This window comes from Chanodichthys erythropterus, chromosome 11 (genome assembly GCF_024489055.1).
Source record: "Chanodichthys erythropterus isolate Z2021 chromosome 11, ASM2448905v1, whole genome shotgun sequence".
NCBI classification, from domain to species: domain Eukaryota; kingdom Metazoa; phylum Chordata; class Actinopteri; order Cypriniformes; family Xenocyprididae; genus Chanodichthys; species Chanodichthys erythropterus.
In genome coordinates this window covers 3,998,613-4,026,593 of record NC_090231.1, presented here as the reverse complement: position 1 = coordinate 4,026,593, position 27,981 = coordinate 3,998,613, and the positions used below count along the sequence as shown (strand labels likewise).

The 27,981-nt window shown below is 39.0% G+C and overlaps 1 protein-coding gene across 2 annotated transcripts; it reads right to left on the bottom strand.

The window, feature by feature from the left end:
- Positions 1-27,546, bottom strand: LOC137030629 (fumarylacetoacetase-like). Of its 2 annotated transcripts, XM_067401046.1 has the most exons (8): positions 27,377-27,546; positions 26,807-26,917; positions 26,602-26,723; positions 25,333-25,382; positions 20,033-20,106; positions 16,757-16,945; positions 13,654-16,589; positions 10,805-12,951 (listed from the first exon to the last, which is right to left on the bottom strand). In XM_067401046.1, the coding sequence occupies exons 1-7, from the start codon at positions 27,539-27,541 to the stop codon at positions 16,089-16,091; spliced, it is 1,212 nt and encodes a 403-aa protein (XP_067257147.1). In that variant the 5' UTR covers positions 27,542-27,546; the 3' UTR covers positions 10,805-12,951; positions 13,654-16,088. The 2 variants fall into 2 exon arrangements, with proteins under 2 accessions (XP_067257148.1, XP_067257147.1); XM_067401047.1 differs by lacking the exons at positions 10,805-12,951; positions 13,654-16,589; positions 16,757-16,945; positions 20,033-20,106 and adding exons at positions 1-164; positions 386-452.
- Between the last annotated feature and the right edge of the window lie 435 nt (positions 27,547-27,981).

Genomic DNA, 27,981 nt, shown 5'->3' with positions numbered 1-27,981 from the left:
ACTCCGACCCCAACACTGATAATTGTGCAGAAAGTAAACCAGATGAAAATAATCAGCTGTAATTGAATCATGTTGTCAAGTACATCATTGTTGTGAATCACTTAAAGAACTGCAGGATGGCAGGGAGCATCTCAGAGATCTGATCCATGGTTGCATACTGGTATCTGTCAGAGAATAAAAACATTTTAGGACTCTTAACACATCTAACATGAGACACAGTGGCCTGAGGATATATGAAAGCATAAAAATAGACATTGAGTCACAATCTGCATCTAACGCACAGGACATAAAACCACTAACACCTTCTGAAGAGCTGAAGATGGTTTGACAGGTGTCAAACGGCATTTATATGGATATGTCATACTTTATATATACTGTCACATACTTCTTTATGTTCTTTATGATCTCCTGCATCTCCTCAAACGTAAACAGGGTGAAGGTGCAGCTCTTTCCTGAGAGACAAAAATCATTAAAATCATTTAAAGTGACTTGACCCGAGGTTTAAGTGTCTTGTCGATGGTTCATGAATAGCATGACTTGGGAAGTCCTGACTTTATACAAATAATTATTTTAACACAGAAACACATACAACACAACTCATATGACTGTTTCTCACGTTTACATTCATTCGTTCACTTTTCATTTCAAAGCATATTCAAAACTACACAGTACACTGAACATGGCTAATGACACAAAGAAAAAGGAATACAATGTTTGAAATAAATCACTAAAAAGAAAGGTAAAAGGTTAAAGAGCACAAATATGACTTAAAACAACCTTTAAAACAACATCAACTTAAAAGTTATTTAATAACAGCATTTTTTGACCAAGGTTGTTTTTTTTTTTTTTTTAAATTTCAAATGAACTGAATCTGAATTTTCAGGAAATTGAGAAATGTTTCATTTACGTTTAAATTCATGAATTCATTCATTATCAAAAATGGAAGTCAGAAGAATACAGATCATATTTGTTTTGTGTTAGCATGAAGCTGCAGTTTAACAATACATTAATTGCACTTAAAAAAAAAAAAGTAAAATGCTGCAAATCGATTTACACCTTTAAAAATCTTACCCTGCGCATGCAAATCTTCATAAACTTCCCGTTTACCAAAAACTGCACATGCAATAAAAAAACTTCTAGTTAGGTGTTTATTTTGGTACTCGTGCACTTTGACCCTGTTAAACACACTCATCGAGTGTTAACTATATGGACTAGGTGTGAAGAGCTCATCTTGTTTAATGTTATGTGCACAGCTACCTTTAAACCTACATTATTAATAAATGCAGCAACACTTGTATTTAAAAAAAAAAAGTATAAAAAAAAGTATTTGCGCTGCATTTCCAAGAAACAAGGTTCTTTTTCACACCTGCCTCTAATAAATATGAAGGTTCAGCGAGCTTCTCAGACACTGCTGATGCTTTCTGAACTTCAGCTCAGACTCAACGAGACTCTTCATTTACTAAAGCTCAAAAAAGGCACACAGGTAAATCAATATCCTGTTCAAATGACTGAAACACATAAAAAATATTTATAAAAAATATGATTATATTAATGCGCATTCAGTTATTTTGTTAATGTACTATATTGTCCACTGTTGAAGTTTTTATTTTTTTTAATTATAGCTTGTTTGGAGTAACACGTGTAAAGTGTAATAATATTCATACACTCTAAAAAATGCTGGGTTGTTTCAACCCAAGTTTGGGTCAAAAATGGACAAACACAACCATTGGGTTAAATTTTTAAATGCATTTTTTAACCCAACAGTTGGGTTTGTCCATATTTGACCCAAATTAGGGTTGAAACAACCCAGCATTTTTTAGAGTGTAGTGATGAAATAAAGATAGTTATGATGATTGAGCAAAACTGACTTCATACAACCACTGAAAATCACCAGCTGATTTAAAGTTATCAAGACTGCAAACATGATGAAGAAACATCATGTTAGAAAAGAACCTGCAGCATTTGAGACTTGATCTAATCAATTACAATCAGATTTATATGTGACTGATTAATGGATAAAGTTCAAATTTAACGTTAAACAGTATTAATTTGATCAAAATGAATATGCTCATTTTATTCGTTTGACACACATGCTTACGCACTTGCTCTAATGAGTATTTAAAGTCTGTGAATAATTGAAAGTATTTAAAATAATCATAGTTCTTGAAACTCATAACAATCATAGACAAGAACAGTCAAATGTAAGTTCAACCTTAGTGTCTGATCTGGGTCTGGAGGATCCTAATTATTCAAGGCTTCATTACAACCAACTGCTCGATTAGTCATTAAAATAATATAAATAGTCAAAAGTTAATATTCTGGAAAATGTTGAAGACTTCCCCAACATGACTCACTTCTGGTCCTATGTATGGTGTTTGCTTTCATACTAAATGTCTAACTTTTCTCTTGTTTTCAGGATGAGATCAAAGGCTCTTCTCTCGCTCCTCTTCATTCTGGCTCTCAGCGATGGAGCGGATCACAATGACCAATACGAGGAGTTCAGACGAAAACACCTTCTCCCTTTGAACTTTGATACTGGGAGTAGAAATAATTGGGTGAACCACCTAGAGAACAATCATCTCTGTGGCATTAAATCCCCTTCATCTTTCATAGCAGGAGAGCAGGAGACAAATATTAAAGAAATCTGCATAAATGGCTCACACAGGAAGAGGAATTATTATGAAAGTACATCACGTTTCCAAGTGTATATTGCCTACAGCAAGTTCTCAGGCAGGAATTGTACCATCGATCGATGTAGAACAGGCAGTTATCTTGTAATTGTTGCCTGTGTCAACAGCCTGCCTGTGCACTATCATGGACAAAAGAAAGGGACGGGAGAAGATGATTGCTATGAAACCACATGACTTGTTTTTAATCACCGTGAGACTGAAAAACTATGTGGGACTTGAAATGTTGTTGTTCTTTGTACATTTTAAAAAGTTGCTATGCCACATTCATGTTTAAATCTGATCTAATTTCAGAAGCATTTCAAATAAAAGCTACCTTTGCAGAGCACAGTTTGGTATCGTCTCTGTTCTTTGTGATTCAATTATTCTGATTATCTTTCAGGTACGACATGCAACGGCATCAAAAGTAATTGGACTCTTTTAGATACTTAAGTAAATTCAAACATCCGAGTGTCATTTCATTGAATGCTGGATTTTTCTCTTCACTAATGTCACTTTTCTTGATCATGTCTTGAAGTGTCAATGTGTTTGAATCAACTGGTGTTTTTGGATTTCTGAGGTCAGTTCTTCTCAACCTCACACGGGTGACTGTATAAAGACACATCACACGTTTGTATCAACTTTCAATACAAAACAGCACAAAACAGGGTGTATTTTAACTCTTTGACCTAATAGTTATCAGTCCAGTGACGCTTTCTGACCTTTAGCTCAGACTCAACAAGACTTTTTCATATGCACAAGTTCAATAATGGCACAAAAATAAACCTGAATTCTGTTCAAATGCAGTTTAAAACTCCTACAGGATGATTTTATGATGCATTTGATAAAAATGTTATTCCAATACATGTAACCTTTGGCTAAAAGTAGAAGAAACCCCGACTACGCCACCTAGGTTCTCTCTCTACCCAGGAAAAGAATAAATTACCTTCAAAAAGGGATCAGCCAAAAGGAAGTACAACAAGATGAAGGACCCTGCTGGTTCGGATGGAATCAAAGACAGAGACGTGACTTTCCAAAAATACAGTTGTTAAATAATTTCTTATGGGCTTCACTTTTTGACTTTCTCTGTGTCTTGGGATTTTTCCATTGTGCAGCTCATGTACCTACCTAGACAAAACAAGAAGTAGTAGTCCTTGAACACGCCGACACTCTCACACACAACCAGAAGTTGAAGACACACACACATTTACGCACATACATTTCTTATTTGTTATTATATTTCTTGAAATGCCATACATGGTAAGGTTTGATTCTTAAGTCGTATGATTGGATGCTCAAGCCATCCTGGAGATTGTTGTTTGACCTATGTCTATAAATATGACCCTTCTTCCTGAATAAATCTGAGAATGCTTTGTACCACACTTGATCTGTGTCTGCTTGGTCATTCTCCCGATGCCTCGCGCTGCTGCCACACATCACAGGGGTTGAGGCGCCTGTTTCTAAACTGATGACTGGAATTACAAATATTCTACCTATTATTGAGATTTTGATCTAACAACAGTATACATTTATTCCACAAAAATAACTGACTCTAAAATGTTCTTAAAATCTTAAAATCTCTTAACAGTTTACCAGTTATTCACCCACAATTACTATGAAACCCGTAATAGTCCACTTTAACAGAAGGGACAAACTACACAGCAATCAGTGCATCATTAAAGTCAGTGATAAAACAAAGACAAAATCAAACCAAAAAAAAAAAGACAAATATTCACTTTCCTTCTGTTAAACCTCAATATCACAGCTCCTCAAATAATGTAGATAAATACATAGCAAAAATTACTAATGCAAACAAAATAAATACAACAATAGATAAATCACAATTAATATTTCACAGTAGTCCAAGCTGCTTCACTGGAGAAAAATACCAAGCATGTTAATTTAATATACTTGCACGGAGGACGAAAGCGTTTATTCAAACTTGTCGTACAGATAATTGGGCAGAATAATCTTTAAAACATTGTTCAAATCAGTGGTGCAGAACCACGACATCCACAGCCAGTTGTATCAGTGAAACAGCAATATGGAGCGGATATATGAAGTCAATCAATGAAACGCGTAGATCCAACAGGTATAAAACAGGTATATAAAAACAGGTGTATCAAACTGGCAGCAAACAGGCAGCAAACAGCACCTAGTGCTCTTAGGCTGCACCTCCCAAGCGAGACTCAGACTACTATAATTTTACGCTACCTGCGCTCGATCGCCACTTCACGCACACACATCTCAGGGGAAAGCAACAGGAAAAATACAACACGATCACATGAGAATGCGTATCAATAGTACGAGTTTGTAATCTCGTAGAATATATACGCCAAAATGAGTTTTGGCGTGCTTATGGTACGCGGTTTTTCGCGCCATAAAGTGCGTATCATATGCACGCGAAAAACTGCGTACCATAAGCACGCCAAAACTCATTTTGGCGTATATATTCTACGAGATTACAAACTCGTACTATTCATACGCATTTTCGTGTGATCGGGCTCGAAAAATAAGCCACAAGACCTTTTCTGCCCACAACATGCAAACAGAGGAATCACAACGCCACATTTAAACATGCTTTCTATAAAGCCACTAACACTGAATGTACCGGCAGATGGAGGCGTAAAAATGAAGTGATGTGATGATGAAGTCAAAAGGTCAATGTTTATTCCAAGAAGTGCAAAAATAAAGGTTTTCCAATGGAGTGCAAATGGTATTTACAGTGAAGATCCAAAAAAGACAAAACAAACAACAATAAAATAAACTGTTCAAAAGTTATATGCAAACAAGCTTCCAGTTATACCAATAAAATGATTCAAAACAGCAATTTCTCTATACAATTATCCTCTAGCTCACTCTATGAGCTCTCAAACAACTCTGAGAGACCATCTTAAAACGTCTCGGTTATGTATATAACCTTAGTTCCCTGATAGGGAACGAGATGCTGCGTAAATCGCTATGGGAACGCCTCTGCGTGATGTCGTCGTGAAGCACGTATGCAATCTGTCCAATCAGGAGACGGAACGTCATAGGCGGGTGACGTCACTGACCAGGAACCATAAAGCCAGCCCGAAAACACTGTCATTCAGCTTCTCAAAGTCTGAAGCAAGTCGCTCTCGGGCATGCAGGGAGTATGGCAAGGTTACGCAGCGTCTCATTCCCTATCAGGGAACTAAGGTTATATACATAACCGAGACGTTCCCTTTCAAGGGAACTCGCGCTGCGTAAATCGCTATGGGAACGCCATACCAACGTCGCCATAGTAACAAGTGACCGATCGTGTGAAGCCGAGGCGCACATTCACAGTAGCACTTGTGCCCCTGGAGCGGAGCCGAGGTCTAGTTCATAGAACTTTACAAAAGTGTGCGGTGAGGACCAGCCTGCCGCATCACAAATGTCAGAAAGGGAAACCCCTGAAATAAAAGCCTTGGAGGCAGCCATACTCCTCGTAGAGTGTGCCTGGACAGCCAATGGTGAAGGCTGTCCAACCGCCTCATAAGCAAGTGAGATAGCCTCGACCACCCACTTGCTCATTCTCTGCTTAGATGCTGGTAAACCTTTTCTTGGTGCACCGAAACATACGAACAGCTGTTCGTTCTTTCTCCAATTGGCAGCTCTGTGTACATAAGCATCCAATGCCCATACTGGACATAGCAGATTAAGCTTTTCCTGGTCCGATGACGTAAATGGAGGAGGACAGAAGGCCTGCGGCATTATAGGTCTCACAGTATTAGTAAGAACCTTAGGGATATATCCCGGTCTGGGATGAAGAAATGCCTTTACATTGCCAGGCGCAAATTCTAAGCACGATGGAGCAACCGACAGGGCTTGAATGTCCCCAATTCTCTTGAGAGACGAAATGGTGATGAGAAACACTGTCTTAAGTGTTAAAAAATTTTCTGCCACCTCTTCGATGGGCTCGAAGGGGGCCATAGACAGGCCCTGTAATACAATGGCCAAATCCCATGTCGGAACTCTCGTGCGTACTGCAGGTCTCATCCTCAAAGTGCCACGAAGGAATCGGGTTATATGCGGGTGTCTCCCCAAAGAGACTCCACTGAACGTGCGTGGTAAGCAGCTAAGGCCGCCACGTACACCTTTAGTGTGGAGGGGGATAACCCTGCAGAAAATCTATCCTGTAGGAAGTCCAGCACCGCGCTAACCGGGCAGTTAACTGGATCCCACTGATGATTTTCACACCATGAAGTGAATAATCTCCACTTCAGAGCATACAGTTTCCTCGTGGATGGAGCTCTGGATTAGAGTATGGTCTCAACAACCTCAGTTGAGAGACCGGAATCTATGAGACGTGCCCCCTCAGAGGCCACGCCCACAACTTCCATAACTCCGGGCGGGGATGCAGTATTAGACCGCCCGCCTGAGAGAGAAGGTCCTTCCTGACCGGAATCTCCATCGGAGACCCGTCCAGGAGAGAAACCAGGTCCGAGAACCAAACTCGGGCCGGCCAGTACGGGGCTACCAGTAATAAGCGGACCCCGTCCCGGCGAACTCTCTCCAGAACTCCCGGGAGCAGAGCGATCGGGGGAAATGCATACAGCGGTAGCCTCGGCCACGGCTGTACCATAGCATCCAGCCCAAGAGGTGCTGGGTTTGTCATGGAGAACCACAGTGGACAGTGAGTCGTCCCTCGAGACGCAAACAGATCCACTTGGGCTTCGCCGTAGTTCTCCCAAAGGAGCTTCACCACATCCGGATGAAGTCTCCATTCCCCGGGCCTCGGCCCCTGCCTCGACAGGATGTCTGCTCCCACATTCAAGTACCTCGGAATGTAAACTGCTCTGAGGGATAGCAGTTTCCCTTGGGACCACAGAAGAATCTGATTCGCCAGCTTGTAAAGCGGGCGTGATCTCAGACCCCCCTGGTGATTTATATACGAGACTACTGATGTGTTGTCTGTTCTGACTAACACATGTTCGTCTCTGAGGTCTGGGAGGAAGTATCTCAAAGCTAGAAATACCGCCATCATTTCTAGACAGTTTATGTGCCATGTGAGATGATGTTCCTGCCACAGACCCCGTGTCGAGCGACCACTCATGATCGCCCCCCAGCCCATGAGGGATGCATCTGTCGTAAGCGTGACGCGACGACTGAGAGCCCCCAACACAGGTCCCTGGGATAGAAACCAAGGTTGCTTCCATATGTCTAGAGCACGTAAGCATCGCCGCGTGACTCTGATCATACGAAACGGATTCCCCCTCGGTGAGAACCCCTTGGTTTTGAGCCACCACTGCAGTGGTCTCATGTACAGCAGGCCACAAGGTATAACATTGGACACTGCTGCCATCAGACCTAACAGTCTCTGGAACTGTTTTACAGTGAGTGACTGGCCTTGCCTTATGTCCGAGAGGATCGATGTTATTCGAGCCGGAGATAAACGGGCTTTCATAATCACCGAATCCCATACCACGCCTAGATAAGTGGTTCTCTGAGCAGGAGAAAGAACACTCTTCTTTGCGTTTAGTCTCAACCCCAACTTCTCCATATGAGCGAGAACAACATCTCGATGTAGAATCGCCATCTGCTCTGATTGAGCGAGAATCAACCAATCGTCTATGTAGTTGAGAATGCGGATGCCCTGCATGCGCAAGGGCGTCAGCGCCGCATCTACACACTTGGTAAAAGTTCGGGGTGACAAGGCTAGGCCGAAGGGGAGAACCCGATATTGGTATGCTTCGCCCCCGAAAGCAAACCTCAGGAATTCTCTGTGATGTGGAAGGATTGACACATGGAAATACGCGTCTTTTAGATCTATCGTCACAAACCAATCCTTGGATCTGATTTGTGACACGACATGCTTTATTGTCAGCATTTTGAACTTGAGCCTTGCTACTGTTCGATTTAATTGTCGTAGATCTAAAATCGGATGTAATCCTCCGTCTTTCTTTGGCACAATGAAGTAACGGCTGTAAAAGCCTGACTCCCTGCTGGGAGGAGGGACCCTCTCTATAGCCTCCTTTCGCAAGAGTGTCTTGTGCCAGTACCAGAGCCTGCTCGGGATCTACCACTGTGGATAGAACCCCGTTGAATCGGGGTGGGCGTGTTCTGAACTGAATCGCATACCCCTTTTCTATAGTTCGCAGGACCCACTGAGATACTTTTGACAGATTTTTCCACTCTGACAAAAAATCTACTAAGGGTACAAGTCTCTCAAGACTGGCCTCTGGTGTAACATGAGCAGCCAGCACAGTGCCCTGAAGCGGCGGACCGGCAGGGAACAACTGGCGTGACTGCAGAGGAAGCGCGCCACCCTCGGGTGACACGCAGGGAACTACTGCGCCCCGGCATTGCGGCGGGGTTGGCAGAGCGCCCTCCTGAGGGCACCGAAGACTCACAGGCACCGTGTAATGAGGTGAACACTGCTTGTCTCCGGAGGGGACCACCCTCAGAATCCTGACCGCCCTTATGGTGTCAGGATTTCATAGACGAAGCCCTCTTAGCAGCAATGACGGCCCTCAGATCCGTCTTGCCCTTCGAGGACTTCGCCTGCGAGTGATGCCCCGCCTCACAACTCCTCGGAGGGGGAGTACGGGTAGCAACACTCTGCTTCTGGTGTTGTCTGTGTTGTTGCGAGGAGCTCGCACTCGGCCTCTGCTGCTCTCGCCCGGCAGCAGAGGGGATTTGGGCCCGTCGAGAGAGAAACTGCTGCAAGGCTGCAGACTGTTTCTTGGCCTCTAGGAACCTGTTGGTGACGGTAGAAATAGCATCACCAAACAGGTTGGAAGGATTAAGTGGGGCATCCAAGAGAAATGACTTATCCTTGTCCTTAATCTCAGTGAGATTAAGCCACAAGTGCTGCTCCGTAGCCACCACAGCTGCCATCGAACGACCAACAGACTTGGCCGTTTCCTTGGTGGCACGGAGAGCGAGATCGGCTGTCAGACGCAACTCATGGATGAGATCCACCCCCACTTCATCACTTTCCCCCAAATCCTTAAACAGGTCAGCTTGGTATGCTTGCATGATGGACATCGTGTGCAAGCACGCCGCCGCCTGACCTGCAGCCGAGTACGCTTTGCCCACTAGTGCTGAAGTAGTCTTGAGCGGCTTAGTGGGCAACGTCGGGGCTTTAAGGGACGACGCCGCGTGAGGAGAGAGATGGCTCGCAAGCGTCTCTTCTGCTCTTGGCATCGCCCCATACCCGTGCCTCCTCATCCCTGCCACATTGCTGTAGATGGAGGTTTGAGGTGTGTAGACACAGGTAGACACCGGTTTCTTCCACGACCTCGACACCTCAGTGTGGAGGTCGGGAAAAAATGGTAATGCCCGACGTGGAGGTTGAGCAGACCTGGATGGCAAGAAGCGTTCATCTAGCTTGCTTCTCACCGTCTGCTCTTGCTTCTTGGCCGGCCAGTCGATGTTCAGCTTAGCCACAGCACGAGAAAGCACCTCCATGAGCTCCTCGCTCACGGGAGACTGAAGTGGCGAATCCTCAGTCTCTCCCGTGGCCACACTAACAACATCCAATTCCTCAGAACTAGACGCCATTAACGTGACCGTATCCCCCGGAGCGGAAGAAACCGCAAAGCGTGCTTCCGGCCTCCGGATGGATACACTACCAGATGTACCAGGTGAAGGCAGAGATAAGGCATGGCCCGTCTCTAACCCCTCTGATACATCCATCTGCGAACCCCAGGACATAAGGCGCCGCCCTGCCTCGGCAGAAGCGGGACCTGAGCCCTGGGGAACGCGAACCGAGCCACTCTCCTCGAAGAGAGCTCGGCGGGAGCGCAGCGTTCTCAGCGGGAACTGATCACAATGCACACAAGCAGCCCCCTCGAGAGCTGCCTGGGCATGCTGCACTCCCATGCAAACAACACACATTTCATGCGAGTCCCCGTCCGGGATGAAACTCGGACAAGGGTGCACGCACTTCCTGTAATGTTGCTCACTCGCCATGATAAATCACTCGTAATAGAGACAGACAACAGTAAATAAGACAGACAGATCACACGGAGCGCTTGCTGAAGACACAGAAGCTGAATGACAGTGTTTTCGGGCTGGCTTTATGGTTCCTGGTCAGTGACGTCACCCGCCTATGATGTTCCGTCTCCTGATTGGACAGATTGCATACGTGCTTCACGACGACATCACGCAGAGGCGTTCCCATAGCGATTTACGCAGCGCGAGTTCCCTTGAAAGGGAAAGGCCAATTTTGGCCTCCTATTGGACTAAACCATTAAGAAATTAAAGGTAACAAAGATAGTAAATAAAAATAAAAAAATGTGATTTAACAGTAACAAAGAGATAAACTGTTAATAATAATACAAAATACATAAACATTTGAAACAAAACAACTCAATTAATTAGTAATGATTAACAATGTTCAACCAAGAATTAAACAGATCACCAATCTCCCCTCACACATGAGAACAATGAACTGTTCCTTCTGTTGGCGGGAATGAGATCTTCAAAACGGTGGCATTTACTGTGAGCAGGTTTTGGTAAAATGTTCCTATACATAAGTATGACTATTGATCATATGTAAGAGGTTATATAGAAACAATAAACATTCAACATGATTGTTTTACTTGTTTACACAATACATAAATCAGCATAGTGAAATGTATGACTCATTAAACGTTAAACTGAGGAAGAATTGGCATGATGAGGACAGGAATAACACTACACAACACACAATCAGTGGCACAAACATATCTGTGTTAACTGGTGCAAAATAGATCATGTGTTTATGATGTTACAGTGAGAAGTGTGTGTTCATAATGCAGTGTCCAAATTAAAGTCCTTTTCATAATAAGAGTCTCTAGTCACAGAGCCTCACTGTGGCAAACAGATGCATTGGTCTAAATAATACAATATAAAGTACATAATTACAAATACAACTAAAACGGAAAACAGTAGGGATAGACAGATCAATGAGCAGTGAATAATCCTACAAAATAATAGGTTTAAGAATATGAACATGAAGAACAATATCAGATACTGTATTTCAAGAGTCAAGGTGTATCAAACATTAACAGGGTTGAATCTGTTTTTTTTTTTTTTTATTCTTTTCTATCATTAATATTATTAATATATAAACATATTGAATGCAATAGACTTCAAGGTCAGACAAAATAAAATAAAAACCCAAATTAACTGTTAACTTCAATGAAACAATAATATAAAATAAACAAAAATAATGGACCAATAAACAGGAAAAAAATAAACAAATAATAATAATAATGATAATAATAATTTTATTTAGATTTTTTTCCCAATCAAAACTCCACACGAAAAATAATCAGAAACACAACAACAATAAGACTGATCAAATAATGTTAAAAAATTATCAATGATGTCATCTTTATTAACATGTTTGATCATGTTCTCAGTGTCTTTGCCATACCTGAGAAGAAGTGCTGATTTGCAGCATTTTGTTAAATAAATGTGTCTATGGCATGTTTAATTTTATCCACAATCTTCTTAAACTGAGCAGCTGTTTCTCTCATCTGAAGAATAAATTTCAGCGTTTCTGATTTGATTTCTTCTTCTTTTCTCTTGTCTGCTGATTGATTCATTTCAGAGAGCTCTGCTGAATCTTGAACAATACAGTAAACATCAAGAGCAAGAAACAGAGCCGAGAGCACATCAGCGAGCGCTGCTGACGAACGGATAGATTTGGCAGTCTCTGCAGTTGCACGCACAGCTTTGGCAGACTGTGCAGATCCACGCATAGCTTTTACAGCTTTTACAGACACACAGATTTCTTTGGCAGCTTCTGCACACATTTTTCCAATTTCAGCCACATTAGCTACTTTTACAATCTTTAATGCGTCTGCAGCACCTCTTGCTGCTCTCTGGATTATGTGCTCATTTAATGTCTTCTCCATCAATTCAATGTCCTCTGTGATGATACAAATTTCACTCAGAAGCTCAATCATTGGCTTGACTGTGTTCAGGAAATCACTGATGATCTTCTCAATAGTCTTACGCAGGTTTTTCTGCTTGATCACATTAGTGATGTTAGATGTTGCACTTGTTACTCCTCCAGCTACTCCAGCAGCAGCACCAACACCAGTGAGAGCCAAAGAAGCTCCTAATGTGAACGGGGCCAAACACACTCCTGCTAGAGCTGCGATTCCTCCAGCTGCTCCAATGGATGATCCTACCAAACTGCCCACTGTAGAGTTCTTGTGCACAGATTCAACTTCATCAGTGATGTCATTCAGCTTCTTTATTCGACCAATGAGAGTTTGATAATTTCTGTCAAATTCTGACTTCAGTTCTTCAATGCTTCTTTTCAATTCAAGATTCAAGTTTCCTGAAAAATTAAACATTTCATCAGGATCAGTATTTGAAATTTGTTTTGAGTGCTTTATATTTTCATTGGCCTCAAAGAGAGAACATATTCTGTTAACATTCATTGTATGAATAATCATATAATAACTTGTACAAGTGTTTAACTAAATATTTTCCATGATATAACTTAAAAATATTGCTTGTAATAACATCAATAAACTGATTAAGTCAAATGTTAGAGCAAGAAGGTTCTTCTGGTTGATTTCCATCACCAGCATTACCAAAGATTATGATCATAAATAATATTAGTAACTATTACATTTAGCTATATTTTCCAAACCATGCCTAAAATGGACGCTTTTGCAACCAAAAATATTAATTTAGAGACCACATTAGAGACCATCTGACGAGATTTTCTATCTGCGCCACAAGTTAGATCCAGACATCAAGGTGATAATACCTTCTTAAGAATCAAGTGTGGCATATTGGACAAATATAACAATATTAAGAACTTGTTTAGTACAACGTCTAATTAAAAAACAGTCTTTTTTTCTGTTTTGCAATGAAACTGAAGCTGGAACTGAGCTTTACAGCTATAACAACTTAATTACACTTAACTTGCACAGAACTAATACATCCAATTTAGTTTTAAACCATTTGTGTAACACAAATAAAAGACAAACAATGAAAAAATCTACGCAAAATGAAGTTAAAACAAGTTTACTTGAACTTATTTGCTCCTCCTCCCTTTGTCCCGTTATCTTCTGCACCAAACAGACTGAAACCGAAACCATCAGGTGAAGTTGATGTGCGGCCCTCTGCTGGGTGTTCCTCTAAATTCTGGAATTAGAACTTCAAAATGGACTGAGTAACAGACTGAGGTCTCTTGTCTCTACCACAGTTGTCCGCTTATTATTATTACTTGTTTATTACTTGCTATCGCTTATTACTTGTTTTTCCATGAAGTTAGGCTACTTATAGATCGCGGGTTGTGTTTTTTAGGCTTATTTCCAGAACACATTTGTGTATTTGTTCATGAGTTCACACCTCTCACTCCGCCATCTTAGGACCTTCCCCAAAAAGTAATGTTTGTATGGAGAAAGAGTCATGTTTGTATTTGATATTATTATTATTATTATTATTAACGGTAGTAAATGAATTGTTTTTTAAACAGCTTCATTCCAAACACAGTCTAAATTCTTCTCATTAATTATTTATTTGATCATTCATTTTTAATGACAAATACATTTATATCTTCCAGAATATTGACATCCCTAATTGCAATTACACTGTAGATGAAAAATGACATTTATTGACACACAAAGACTGGCATATACAGAAAGAAGAAATTTTTGTACATGTTCCTTTTTTACAGTATATAGTTCTCAAAACATCAAGAAACAAAAACTTAATATTCTAAATAGAAAAAAGCCCCAATATATTCCCAACATAATTAAAATCACTAAGAGCTAAATGCTTATTTATTTTCTTCTTGATAAGTTTTCTCTGAATGATAACTAAACTAGAAATTACTTTATCAAGAAAAATATTTACCTAACTTAACCTAACTTATGGTGCTGCTATAATCAATACATGTCTATGATGAACTGTGCCACGTCACCCCCTGGGTGGTTTCTGCCGCGACCACGCAACACTATCTTGGTCACGAGCCACTTCCTCTATTCATATTACTCAACTCCTGTAAAAGGTTTACCTTTATAGATTCAGGAGGAGTCAGGTAGGCGTATAATATTTTCTTTTTAGATTATATTATCTCAGGGTCTACTTCTGCTCACTACCGTATCCTAGGCCTACGGTTCAGATATCAACCAAGCCTACCTGGGTGGGGTGGGTTAGCCTCCCGTTCAGTGCACCACAGCTGGCCCTTCGCCCTCAGAGGACAGCTATGCCTGCTAATGCACTCCCACGGCCCACTCTGTTGCGACTGGTTGGCAACCTTGACTGACTTTGTAAAGTCCGTCGGGATATCTTTATAAAAATCTATCTTTTTTCAGACAGTCAACCTCTGATACCCCAAATGGATTCTCACTCTACAACAATAAACAGACTGAGACAATACTATCAGAGTTTGAGGGCAGTCCTCATTCTCATTTTATTATTTCTTGCAAAGGCAAAAGCTAAATAAACCACTCAATGCCAGCTAAGCTGGAAGTTCCATGGGCCAGATAAATAATTACATTTTAAAGCTTACCCTCTTCTCTATTCAGTATATATTTTCTCTAAGAAAATCAGATGTCTTCTTTGATCTTCTGAGGGTTGTGGTCTGGCGTTGGCTTCCGCTTTCTGCTTGCTTGTATGCTCTTTCTTTCTTCTGCAAAATTACACAACTAATACTACTACTCCAACTACACCTCCCTTCAGAGAGCTAAAAAGACCCCAATATTTATATTCTCTTTTGACGCACTTTATCTCTTCATTTACGACATGTGGTTTCTACTTGCGTCAATTGCTAGGTTACTTGTCTATCACCTTTTTTTACTTGCGTCTATGCATTTGTATTCGCAGCAATGGCTTAAGCAATACACACATTTCTTTATTATACATTTTTATCAGATGTCTACCTTGCTAGACATTTATTTCCTAACTGTCTTCATTCTTATCAGTTACACACAACAATGTCTCTATCCCCCAGAACCCATGCTCACCTACACACATAATGCAACATTTGTCATCTTTACAGGATGTGGTATACACTTCACTCAAGCCCACAGCATATGTTTTTGTATGTCTCATCTATGAAAACTTCATAGACCCAGAGATTCTCCAAGTTCAGTAATTTTCTGCTTTTTATTATATCTTTTAAAATCTTTATCAAATTGTTTGGAAGAGAACACTCCATTTCTCTTGACAGAACAAACATACTGAGGATTATAAACTTTGTTCATTATTTGTTTTTGTATCTCCGGTTCTAGATTTTGCAGTTCGTCTTTTAATTCATCAAGAATCTTTTTTAGCTCCTCTTTAGTCTCCCTCATTTTTTTCACCAATTTCATGATCTCAGACTGCAGATCTTGCTCTTTTTTGTTTGTAGACGGATGATTTTTTGTGTTGCTGTGCTGTGCTTCACATTCAGTTGACTCTGGGGTTTGGTTGTTTTTGGACTTTTTGTTTTGTATTGGTTTCTGTTTTTTCTGATTCTCAATGACTCTCCATTGAAGCATAATCTTTGTGGAGGTTGTGAATTTCTTTGGCGTCGAGGGCAACAAAGAAGATGTCAACAGCTACAAATAGTGCAGATAAAACCCCTGTAGCTGCTTCAGCCACACGAACAACTCTCGCAGTCTGAGCTGCAATTCTCCCAACACTTCCAACTTGAGTTGAACAGACAAGCTCTGAAATTCCTCCCAGACCTCGTCCAAGTCGAGCCCCAACCTGGTTAACCATCTTTGTTATGTTGCTCACACCAGATGCTACTCCACCAGCTACTGCTGTACTGATTCCCACTCCTCTTACTAGAGATGCTCCGAGAGTGAACGGAGAGAGAATAAGTCCAACTATAGATGTGATTCCTCCAGCCAATCCTACAACACCTCCTGCAAGACTGCCTACGGTTGTGTTGTAGTGGACCGTCTTCAAATCATCTGCCAGCTCTTCCAGTACCTTTAGTCTCTCATGAAGCTCTTTAGTAGTTTGTGTGCTCTGAAAAAATAATCAAGTTTAATTAAATAAAAATTTTGTGTTTGACGGTTCAATGTTTTGTTTAATTTCATTAACGTCAATTCCAGTGTCTGAAAAATTATTTTATGACTTCAGGAGGCTACAGTAAAACGTATAAAAAAATAACACATTTTAATAATGGAACTTACCTTTTCATAAAGATGATTAATGATAAAGGGCCTCATCAAGATCTCACTGACAGACGGACGGTTCACTGGATCTATCTGAAGTGTGTCTGTTACCAGCTGACGAAGATCCTCAGAGAAGGTCTCAGGAAGAGCTTCATAAGAGCAGTTATGTATCTTTGAAATAATCTCAACTGTGCTTCTTCCTGTAAACTAAAGATATTAATTAACTAAATTTGTGGGCTTGTACAAAATCATGAAACTTTTTCTCATACTGAGGCAAAACAGTCAGCCCACCAACCAGAGGCATAAATTTCATCTGACAGTTGGGGGTAGTGTTGTCAAAAGTACCGGTACTTCGGTACCAAGTCGGCACTGAAATTTTGAATATGTGACCATACCCGCATTTCTGTAGTACCCTTCTTCTTCTCCTCTATTAGAATTCTGGCAGTGTAGACACTACTAAGTGTATTACTGCCCTCCACAGGCCAAAGTTTGAACTAATTTTTATATGCAATATACTAGTTCAATAGTATATAACAATTAGTTCAAACTTTGACATGTGGAGGGCAGTAATACGCTTAGCAGTGTCTACACTGCTGGAATTCAAATAGAGGAGAAGAATAAAAGAGCTAGTTCAAGATGAGCATTTAAGGTTAAAACTTATATAATTGTCAATTTTTTTTCAGAAAATGAGCGATGGTTTCTCTAGATAAGACCCTTGTTTCTCATCTGGGATCGTGTAGAACAATTTGAAGCTGCAGTGAAACTAATTTTGACCTTCAACTGTTTGGTGCCCATTGAAGTCCACTATATGGAGAATAATCCTGGAATGTTTTCATCAAAAACTTTAATTTCTTTTTGACGAAGAAAGAAAGACATGGACATCTTGGATGCCATGGGGGTGAGTAAATCATCAGGAAAAGTTTATTTAAAAGTGAACTAATCCTTTAAGCGGCTGTTCATTCAGAAATCCGTTATTGCGTTATAAAAATGTGACACAGTCAGTGGAACGAGGGGAAAAAAAAGTCAAAGTTATTAAACGCGAGTTGAGCTTTTTCTTCTTTTTTTTTACTTGACCGCCGTGTTTTTAGAATGCCGTTTCATGGTCGAGACACTGCAAAAGACACGAGACAAGTGCAACACCTAAACATGTCCGCCAAACATAAAAACAAGGACAAATAGCGCAATAGAATGCAAAACCCAGTAAACCTGTTTGATATTTCATGTTTGCATGATGGTGACAGGCTGAAAGCTGCTGCTGTTTTCTGTTTTTACTAAGCATGTGCTGTTAATAATAGCCTATTACTGGTGTTATCTATTGCTATTTTTGGCTAAGAAACATTTTTCATTTTCTTATTTTATATTTTAAAAATATTTATATTTTATTTCTGAGTAGGATGTGTTTAAGAAAAGTTTGTACAACATTTGTCTTCATATTTCAGACATATTTATATTTAACAAATTGTTTTACATTTACACCATGTTTATCACTTCATGTGTGGTGCTCTTGGAACTGAACTTTTTTTAACCAGATTGTTAATAAAGAGAATGTTACTTAAATCATATTGTAGTTAAGTTTTTAAGGTGACTAGTTAAACAGTTAAAAAAAAAAGAAAAAAAAAGAAATCGATCAATCGTTCTGAAAAATCGAGATTTTATTTTTTTGCCATTTCGCCCAGCCCTACAATACAGTGTGTTTTGAGGTAAATTAGGCTGTAGCTGCTTGTCTACATTACTCCGATTGAAAAGAGGTGTTATTTGTGTAATTTGGCTCACCGATTATTGATCCGGGAAATTCGAATCTGTGAATATGTGGCCAACTTTACTTAAGTCAGAAACTTGGGTAAAGTTGGTTTTATATTCGCACATTCGCACATCCGTATTCAATAGACTTGTTAATCACACTACATTGGACATTCAGTGGACATTCACAAGTAAATATGCCATTAAAACAATACTTGCCTATTTTGATCGACTGTGAAAAATGTTGTAAGTTGACAATCGTTGGTTGTCAATATCATGTCGCTGCTTAAAATTCGCAAACATTAATTTATTGCACATTTATTGGAAAGTCTGAATTTATCAGAAGTCCGAATGTGCGAATATAAAACCAACTTTACCCAAGTTTTGTTGTGTTAGAGCGGGCTATTGAAGTTGTTGGCTTTACGTTGTATCAGCGCACTGGTTGATTATATCGTGCCTGCATGTGATTGCTGTGGCTATTGGTTGTTGGCTTTACGTTGTTTGTACTGTGGTGGTTATTGGCATCTGCCTGTATGCACAAAATGAGATGATCAAATGCTGGTTCAACTTCATCTAAAATGGAGAAAAGAAAAATCACTCTGACTGCAAAGGCCCTGGCAAGCAAGATTGAGTCAGTTCAGAAACAGCGTAAAGGAGAAGTAAACAAATTAAAGAGCCAGATATTATCTCTCAAAGAGCTCATGAGAGATGATCAAAAGGTTTCACAAGTTAAAGCACAGCTTGATGTTTTGTTGCGATTGTCTGAAAATGCCACTGCATTGTACAAATCTCTGATGCCTTTGATCCCATCTGATGAACAAGAAAGACAAAATGCATGGTTTGCAAACATCACCGAATACAATCAAGGGTTTATTAATGATGTTAAAATATGGATTTCAGAAATCAACAAGCCTCGTTCAGAGCGAACTCATGACGTTAAGTGTCACCAGGAAGTTCTGTCAAGAGAAGAAAGTGAAATTCATGAGGCTGTAGAAAGGGGACAACAGCAACCATCTTCTCAACATGATGATCAGGATTACATATTACCATGTGACAGTATATCAAACCTAAACAGTAGAAAACAATGTTCAAAATCAAACGTCTCCACTACTTCATCTGCTCGTCTCAAAGCAGATGCTGAAATGGTTGCTCTGTTTCCCCGTCAAAGTTTGCTAAAGGATAAACATTCTCTTGAGGAGCAGCAAGAGAATTTAAGACAACAAAAAGAACAACTTCAACTTAAGGTCGATATAGCTGCATCAGTGGCAAAAGTGAAGGTTTTAAGGACCTCTGGATCTGGTGAGCGGAGTGCTGTTTCTCATCGATCTGATGGCATGGAGTCATATTTTAAGAAAAAAGGAAAAACAGTGGAAACTCTTAATGTTGATGCAGAGACTTTTGTTCCACAAAAGGATGAAAAGGGAAAACCAGCGACTGAAAATTCTGATTTACACTTTGGAAGGCCAAAACAGAAAAGGGCAGACAATGCTACTGATCTCCAGCAGAGGCCCTCGGAGCTCATGAGACAGCGCACAGTTCCAAATACTACTGCACCTCCAGTGTCTCTTCGTAGATGAGCCATGCACCCCTTTCCACGAACAATAACAATGACCAGAACCACATGTTGTCTGTAATGGAAAAACAAAATGAGTTAACATCAATGCTGGTGCATCAGCAATGTCTTGCATCACTGCCTAGGAGAGATATCCAAATATTTGATGGCGACCCTCTACAGCAGGGACCATTCTTTCATGCGGTCTTTTGAACAAGTAATCGAGGAAAAGACTGACAATGTTGAAGATAGCCTGCACTTTTTGGAGCAGTACACTAGGGGGCAACCACAACAATTTGTTAGGAGCTGTCAATATGTGACTGATGGCTCAGGATATGCAAAGGCAAAGACTTTACTGCATGAACACTTTGGAAATGAGTATATGATTGCATCTGCCTATTTGAATAAGGTTTTTTCGTGGCCAACAATTAAGTCAGAAGATGGAAAGGCTTTACAAGCATATACTCTGTTCTTGCGTGGATGTTGCAGTGCCATGGATGAGGTTCATAGTCTGTGTGAATTGAATACACCTGCTAATATGATTGCTGTGCTGCTGCTGGTTTGCGTCTCCATATAGCTTTGTTTTCTCTTTTATTGAATCTCTTACTTTTATTCATTGTTGCTTATATTATTATTATTGCCTACCACATTAATCTGACATCGCTAGCTTGTAATCTTTGAATCTAAATTGCTATTACAACGCGTTTGAATCTCGCTAGCTTGTTAACTTGTCATCAGTCTCACGCGCGCTCCTTTTCAACGCGTTCATCAAACAGCTGTGGTAACTCGGATTGGGTCAGTCTACAAACACGGTGAGTCATGTCATCCTCTCCCAGAATTGTTTCCTGTTCCATCTGTCACATGTTCAGTATAGCTCTCTCTGTCAGCGACAGAGAGAATCTCAGAATTAGAGACACGCATCCAAACTTTAATCGAGGATAGTAAGAATGCAGGGGCTTCAGATACTGTTTTGGATGCGACTAGCTTAGTGAACTCTGTACATTGTTCGGTTCTGGCTGCAGAGCCCGCGCAGCAGGGCACTTGGGTAACGGTGAGGCAGCCTAGCCGCGGAAAACACCACTCTTCCGTTCCAATAAGAACATCAAACAGGTTCTCCCCACTCAGTGACGCACCCACTGAGAATCCTTTTGAAAGTGCCCTAGTTATTGGCGATTCTATTACACGGAACGTGAAAATAGAGACACCAGCCACCATAGTCACATGTTTGCCGGGAGCCAGAGCACCTGACATCAAAGCAAATTTAAAAGTGCTGGCTAATGCTAATCGTAAATACTCTAAAATTATTATTCACATTGGCACAAATGATGTTTGACTTCGCCAATAGGAGATCAATAAAATTAACATTAAAGAGGTGTGTGAACTCGCAAATACAATGTCAGGAGAAGTAATTTGCTCTGGTCCCCTTCCTGTTCGTCGGAGTGATGAGATAGTTAGCAGATTATCATCACTCAATGGCTTGTTGTCTAAGTGGTGTCCGCAGAATAATATAGGTTTCATAGACAATTGGAAAAGTTTTTGGGGCAGACCTGATCTGTTGAAAAGAGATGGTATTCATCCGTCCCGGGATGGTGCTGCTCTTCTCTCTAGTAATATGGCACATAGTCTTAGAGCTGAAACATGACAAACTGGGGCCCAGGACAGGAAGCAGACAGACTGGCTAAACTGACCGTCTGCTAGCTGCCTCACGTTACAGAAGTCAGATAAATCCCAACACATAGAAACTCTTACACCTAGATATTATCACATAGAGACTGTGTCTGTACCCAGAATTAGTAAAAACAAAAAACTTCCAAACCCATTCAATGGTAAAAATGTAATTGATGTTCAACAAATAAAAAATAGAGATAATAATGATAAACAAATGATTGGCTTGTTAAAGCTTGGATTGTTAAATATTAGATCACTTTCTTCAAAAGCACTTATTGTAAACGATATTATCACAGACAATAATCTAGATGTGCTGTGTTTGACAGAAACCTGGCTAAAACCAGATGATTACAGTGCTGCATTTGACACTATTGATCACAATATTCTTTTAAAAAGACTTGAAAACTATATTGGCATTAGTGGAATTGCTTTGGCATGGTTCAAATCATACTTATCTGACCGTTATCAGTTTGTAGTAGTAAACGAAGAAATGTCATATCAATCACAAGTTAAATATGGAGTACCGCAAGGCTCAGTACTAGGACCGTTGCTTTTCACTCTGTACATGCTACCCTTGGGAGATATCATTAGGAAGCATGGCGTTAGTTTTCATTGTTACGCTGATGATACTCAGCTCTATATTTCTTCATGCCCTGATGAAACTTACCAATTCACAAAATTAACAGAATGCATAGCTGATATAAAAAACTGGATGACTAGTAATTTCCTACTACTAAATTCAGAAAAAACAGAGATTCTAATTTTTGGACCAAAAACTTCTTCACGCAATAATCTAGAATACTGTCTAACACTTGATGGCTGCTCTGTTAAGTCTTCGTCGTCAGCTAGGAACCTGTGTGTGCTCTTTGATACCAATCTTTCATTTGAAGGCCATGTTACTAGCATCTGCAAACCCACATTCTTCCATCTTAAAAATATATCTAAACTACGACATATGTTCTCAATGACAAATGCAGAAGTTAGTTCATGCGTTCATGACCTCAAGGCTAGACTACTGTAACGCTCTACTGTGTTGTTGTTCCTCCCGCCTGATAAATAAACTACAGCTCGTACAAAATGCAGCAGCTAGAGTTCTTACTAGAACTAGGAAGTATGACCATATTAGCCCAGTTCTGTCATCACTGCATTGGCTTCCTGTTAAACATCGTATAGATTTTAAAATCTTGCTAATTACTTACAAAGCACTAAATGGTTTAGCTCCCCAGTACCTGAGCGAGCTCTTAAATCATTATAATCCTTCACGTTTATTGCGATCTCAGAATTCAGGACAGCTGATAATACCTAGAATATCAAAATCAACTGCAGGCGGTAGATCCTTCTCCTATTTGGCACCTAAACTCTGGAACAATCTTCCTAGCATTGTTTGGGACGCAGACACACTCTGTCAGTTTAAATCTGGACTAAAAACACATCTCTTTAACCTGGCATACACATAACACATTATCAATTTATATTTTCAAATCCGTTAAAGGATTATTAGGCTGCACAAATTAGGTCAGCCGGAACCGGGAACACTTCCTATAACACCAGATGTACTCGTTAAATCAGAAGAAGAATGGCATCTACGCTAATATTAGTCTTTCTGTTTATCCCGAGGTTTACCATAGTCAACCGGATCCGGGCCGTATCCAGCTGAGACCAAGGACCTGCACCTTGACACGACCACAACGCAGCCCTGAAGTATCAGCAGAGATCGAGTCGACTAGATCATCCATTGTGAAGACATCATCAACACGACAGCCAGTAGCACAGTTCCTCAACAGACCGCCCATACCGGCGTGATGAATACGATCCTCAACTGGATGGAACTGAAATAAATACTTTGAATGTTGCGATCCTATCAGATTTATGATAGCAACCTGATTCGTAACAAAGCACTGTTGGCCAGAGGAGAACTGGCCCCCCGACTAAGCCTGGTTTCTCCCAAGGTTTTTTTTTTCTCCATTTTAACACCTATTTGCCACTTGTTTGCCACCTGATGTCACCTGATGGAGTTTGGGTTCCTTGCCACTGTCGCCTTTGGCTTGCTTATTTGGGGACACTTGACATTTGACTTGACATTTGATATTCAACAGTATTCTTGACATTTATTCAACAGTGCTTTGATCTGCCTGCATTGACACTATTCTTGAAGAGCTGCTGTGCAGCAAAAATTATGTACCAGTTATCAATGAAAAGCCGCTTTGATACAATCTGCATTGTAAAAAGCGCTATATAAATAAAGGTAACTTGACTTGACCTAGGATAGTTAAGACCACTAAAGGAGGGAGAGTGTTATCACATTTGGCTCCGAAACTCTGGAATAGCCTTCCTGATAATGTTCGGGGCTCAGACTCGCTCACCCAGTTTAAATCTAGATTAAAGACGCATCTCTTTAACCAAGCATTCACATAATGCATTTCATGTCAGATCAATTGCACGTATCTTTGCTTAAAGTTATGAACAGCAGCTACGCTAATTATTCTCTATTTGCTTTTCTGTTTTACTAGAGAGGACATCAGCTTCAGTTTGGATCCAGCCTCTTAAGAGACCTCAGATGACCAACACCTGTGAAGAGACGGCGCCAACTCCTGCGAGGACCTCAGAAGATGCAACATGCACATTCCCAAATTTCTATATATCCTAATTATTGTTGATGTAATTCATTTTTCCAGGAGCTCATTGCTTCTACCTTAAAGTTAAATGCTAACAGTGTTTGTAAATTAATTGCACAAATTATTATGTTATTTGCTAACTGCATTCTTCTAATATTGTAATTTTGACATGCATTCTCTGTAAAGCTGCTTTGAAACAATATGTATTGTGAAAAGCGCTATACAAATAAATGTGAATTGAATTGAATTGAACTGAATTGAATTATAGCTGTGCTGTGGACTGTTGTGGTTATTTTAAATTTAGAGTGTTTTTTTTTAATTAGTTAACATCCTTGGTGTGAACTGGCCTGAAATCACTGTTTTAAAACTTTAATCTTATAACAAAATACATATTTTACAGATATAAATTAAAGCTGTATATGTTACATAAATACACAGGGTTAGAGTTTTAGAACAAACCCCAAACAGAATGTTTGAGGAAAATCAATATGATTAATAAACACACATAAGAAACATATACCAAAATAACACAAAATTAACACACACACACAGGCTGTTGTCTTCTATGGCACGAGAAAGGGTTTTAATGTTTCTGATTGGCTCTGACAGCTATAGTTAGTGAACAGCGCACTCTAGTGGTCATTATGGAACATAACCATGAATGACATCCTAAACTATCCAATTCATACAGTGGTCAAAATCAACATGAAAGTGTTGATTATGTATTATTCATGAGTGCACATTCTTCTTCTTCAAAAAAACGTAATTCTGGTATGTCATTATCCATCAATTATTTATGGATAAAATTAAGTCCCATACTACATTTATTCTAGATTAATATTTTGTTTTATTCTGAAATATAATGTATATGATAATTGAAGTAATATAATTGCAATTTCTTTTTGACTTTGAATTTAAATTGAGGAGCAGAGTTAAAATTAAACATGAGTAATAGATGAAATGTTGTTCTATGATATAGAAATATGGAGTTTCAGTATAAGACTGGTCATCACACTCACCTATCTCAGCTGGGAGATGCATCACTGCAGAACTCTGATGAACAAACGCCCTGGAGATCACACACACACACACACACACACACACACACACACACACACACACACACACACACATATATATATATATATATATATATATATATATATATATTGCCATAATTAACTTTTCTTCAGCTTCTCTTCTAAAAGTAAATTCCTGATTTAAATAACTTTTTAAATAAATAACATAATAATAATAATAATAATAAATTATGATGAACAAACGCCCTGGAGATCACACACACACACCCACACGCACACACACACACACACACACACATATATATACATATATATATATATATATATATATATATATATATATATATATATATATATATATATATTGCCATAATGAACTTTTCTTCAGCTTCTCTTCTAAAAGTAAATTCCTGATTTAAATAACTTTTTAAATAAATAACATAATAATAATAATAATAATATATATATATATATATATATATATAATACTTTGATAAAAACTCCTGATAACTTAATATTAAATCAATCATAAAAATAAATAACAATAATAATAATAAATTATATATAAAATAGTACATTAATAAAAACTCCTGATTTAAATAACTTAATATTAAATTAATAATATAAAAATAAATAATAATAATATTAATAAATAGTATATAAAATAATACATTAATAAATCCAAATTTAAATAACTTAATATTAAATTAAAAATATAAAACAAACAAATAAATAATATAAAAATAAATTATATATATATATATATATATATATATATATATATATATATATATATATATATATATATATATATATATATATATAATACTTTCATAAAACTCCAGATTTAAATAATTTAATATTAAATAAATAGAATAATAATAACATATAAAATAATAAATTAATAAAAATTCCTGATTTAAATAACAATATTAAATTAATATAAAATAAATAATAATAATAATAATAATAATAATAATAATAATGATAAATAGTATATAAAATAATACATTAATAAAAACATCTTTTGTTAATTAACTAAATTAAATTAATAATATAAAACAAAAAAATAATATCAAATAATAAAGTAATCAAATTCATGCAATGTAAAATGTTTAATGTTGCATGTTGTGTACTGTTTTTTTTGTTATTATTATAGGCCATATACAGTGCATACTTAATAACTCAATAATAATGAAGTATAAAGCACACTAATGAATGGACTCCATAATGTGGGAGGGATTTTACCGGCTCCTTAAGCTGACATCATCACGCAGCGTGGACTCTTCTGCAGCCAGAAGCATCTGGAGGCACTTTCTCGCTTCTCTCCAAGCGTCATAACCCAGAGCCATAAACGCATTGAGGGTGGGCTGTGATGAAGAGGAAGAACAGTGTAAGCATGCAGAATATACACACATAATATTTCATACAGAGCTGAAGTGATGAAGCTCACCTGCTCGAATACATCCTTATGGGGTCCAAGAGCCGGTCCACTGAAGAGATGCTTGATGACACTAAGGTCCAAAATTTGGTCTCCGATGGCAACACCGATTCTGTGCCTGGGCTGTTATACCCAAATATGTTATATAAGTTAAAAAGGATCTTGACTAGAACATTTTTGCATCAAAATTTCAATGTCTTTGGATTTCAGCACCAAAAACCTGATTTCACCAAATACAACATTGGAATCAATCAAACAGATCTGAGGGAAAAGTTTACAGTTTATGTCAAGTTTACAACCATTTTAGGGATAATTTATGGGCAGTGAATGTTGTTTCAGGATCAACAAAATATATTGAACTGATTTGTGAAATCAGGACGTGTCTTTTGTTGACAGAGAGGATTTACTGCGTTTTTGCTCTTTGACCCTTGAACCCAGCTGTGTCCACACAGGACTGCAGTGGAAGTAATAATATTCCAGGAAACATCAGTTCGTTTTATAAAGTTAAGCACACTTGCATTACATAATTCTATTCAATCATGTATAATGTCATTCTCAGGACTGAATAAACCGTGCACTCACATTATCCGGCGTGGAAAAAACTCCGTAAGGCAAGTTGTGATATGAAAAGTCACTTTTCTCCTCCACTTTTACGAAAGACATTGTGAAGTTGCAGTGATACTCTGAAACACTTCTCAGAGTGAACAACAGCGCGAGTAACTCCTTCCAGATGCCCAGTCGAGACATATGAAAGTTACCGCCTCACGTGTCGAAGCGGAGAGCCAATCAGAGACGCCCTCCTCTATCCTCCCTACGTCAAGTACGCTTCGTCTATTCGCCGTGACTCAGCAGAAAAACACCAACCACAGCATCTGAAGGAAAGACTCTCTGGCTCAGCTGGGATTGAAGTTGTGAGGAGACAGTGTGCTTCATAGAGAATAATATTTGAGTAATTTACAGTTGGTTTAATAACTTTATGACAAACAGTGTTGTAGTGTACGGTGTTGCATACATTTAAATGTCCAAAATTATTATAAAATATGTGAAATGCTAATTCTAAAAACAGCCTTATGCAATAAAAGGGATATTTTTCGGAACAGATATCCTAGGTACAACCAGAAGTCCAGAGTTTTGTGATCTTAAGGAGCGTGAAGGATTGTAGGGCGATAGAAGATTGGTTAAGTACA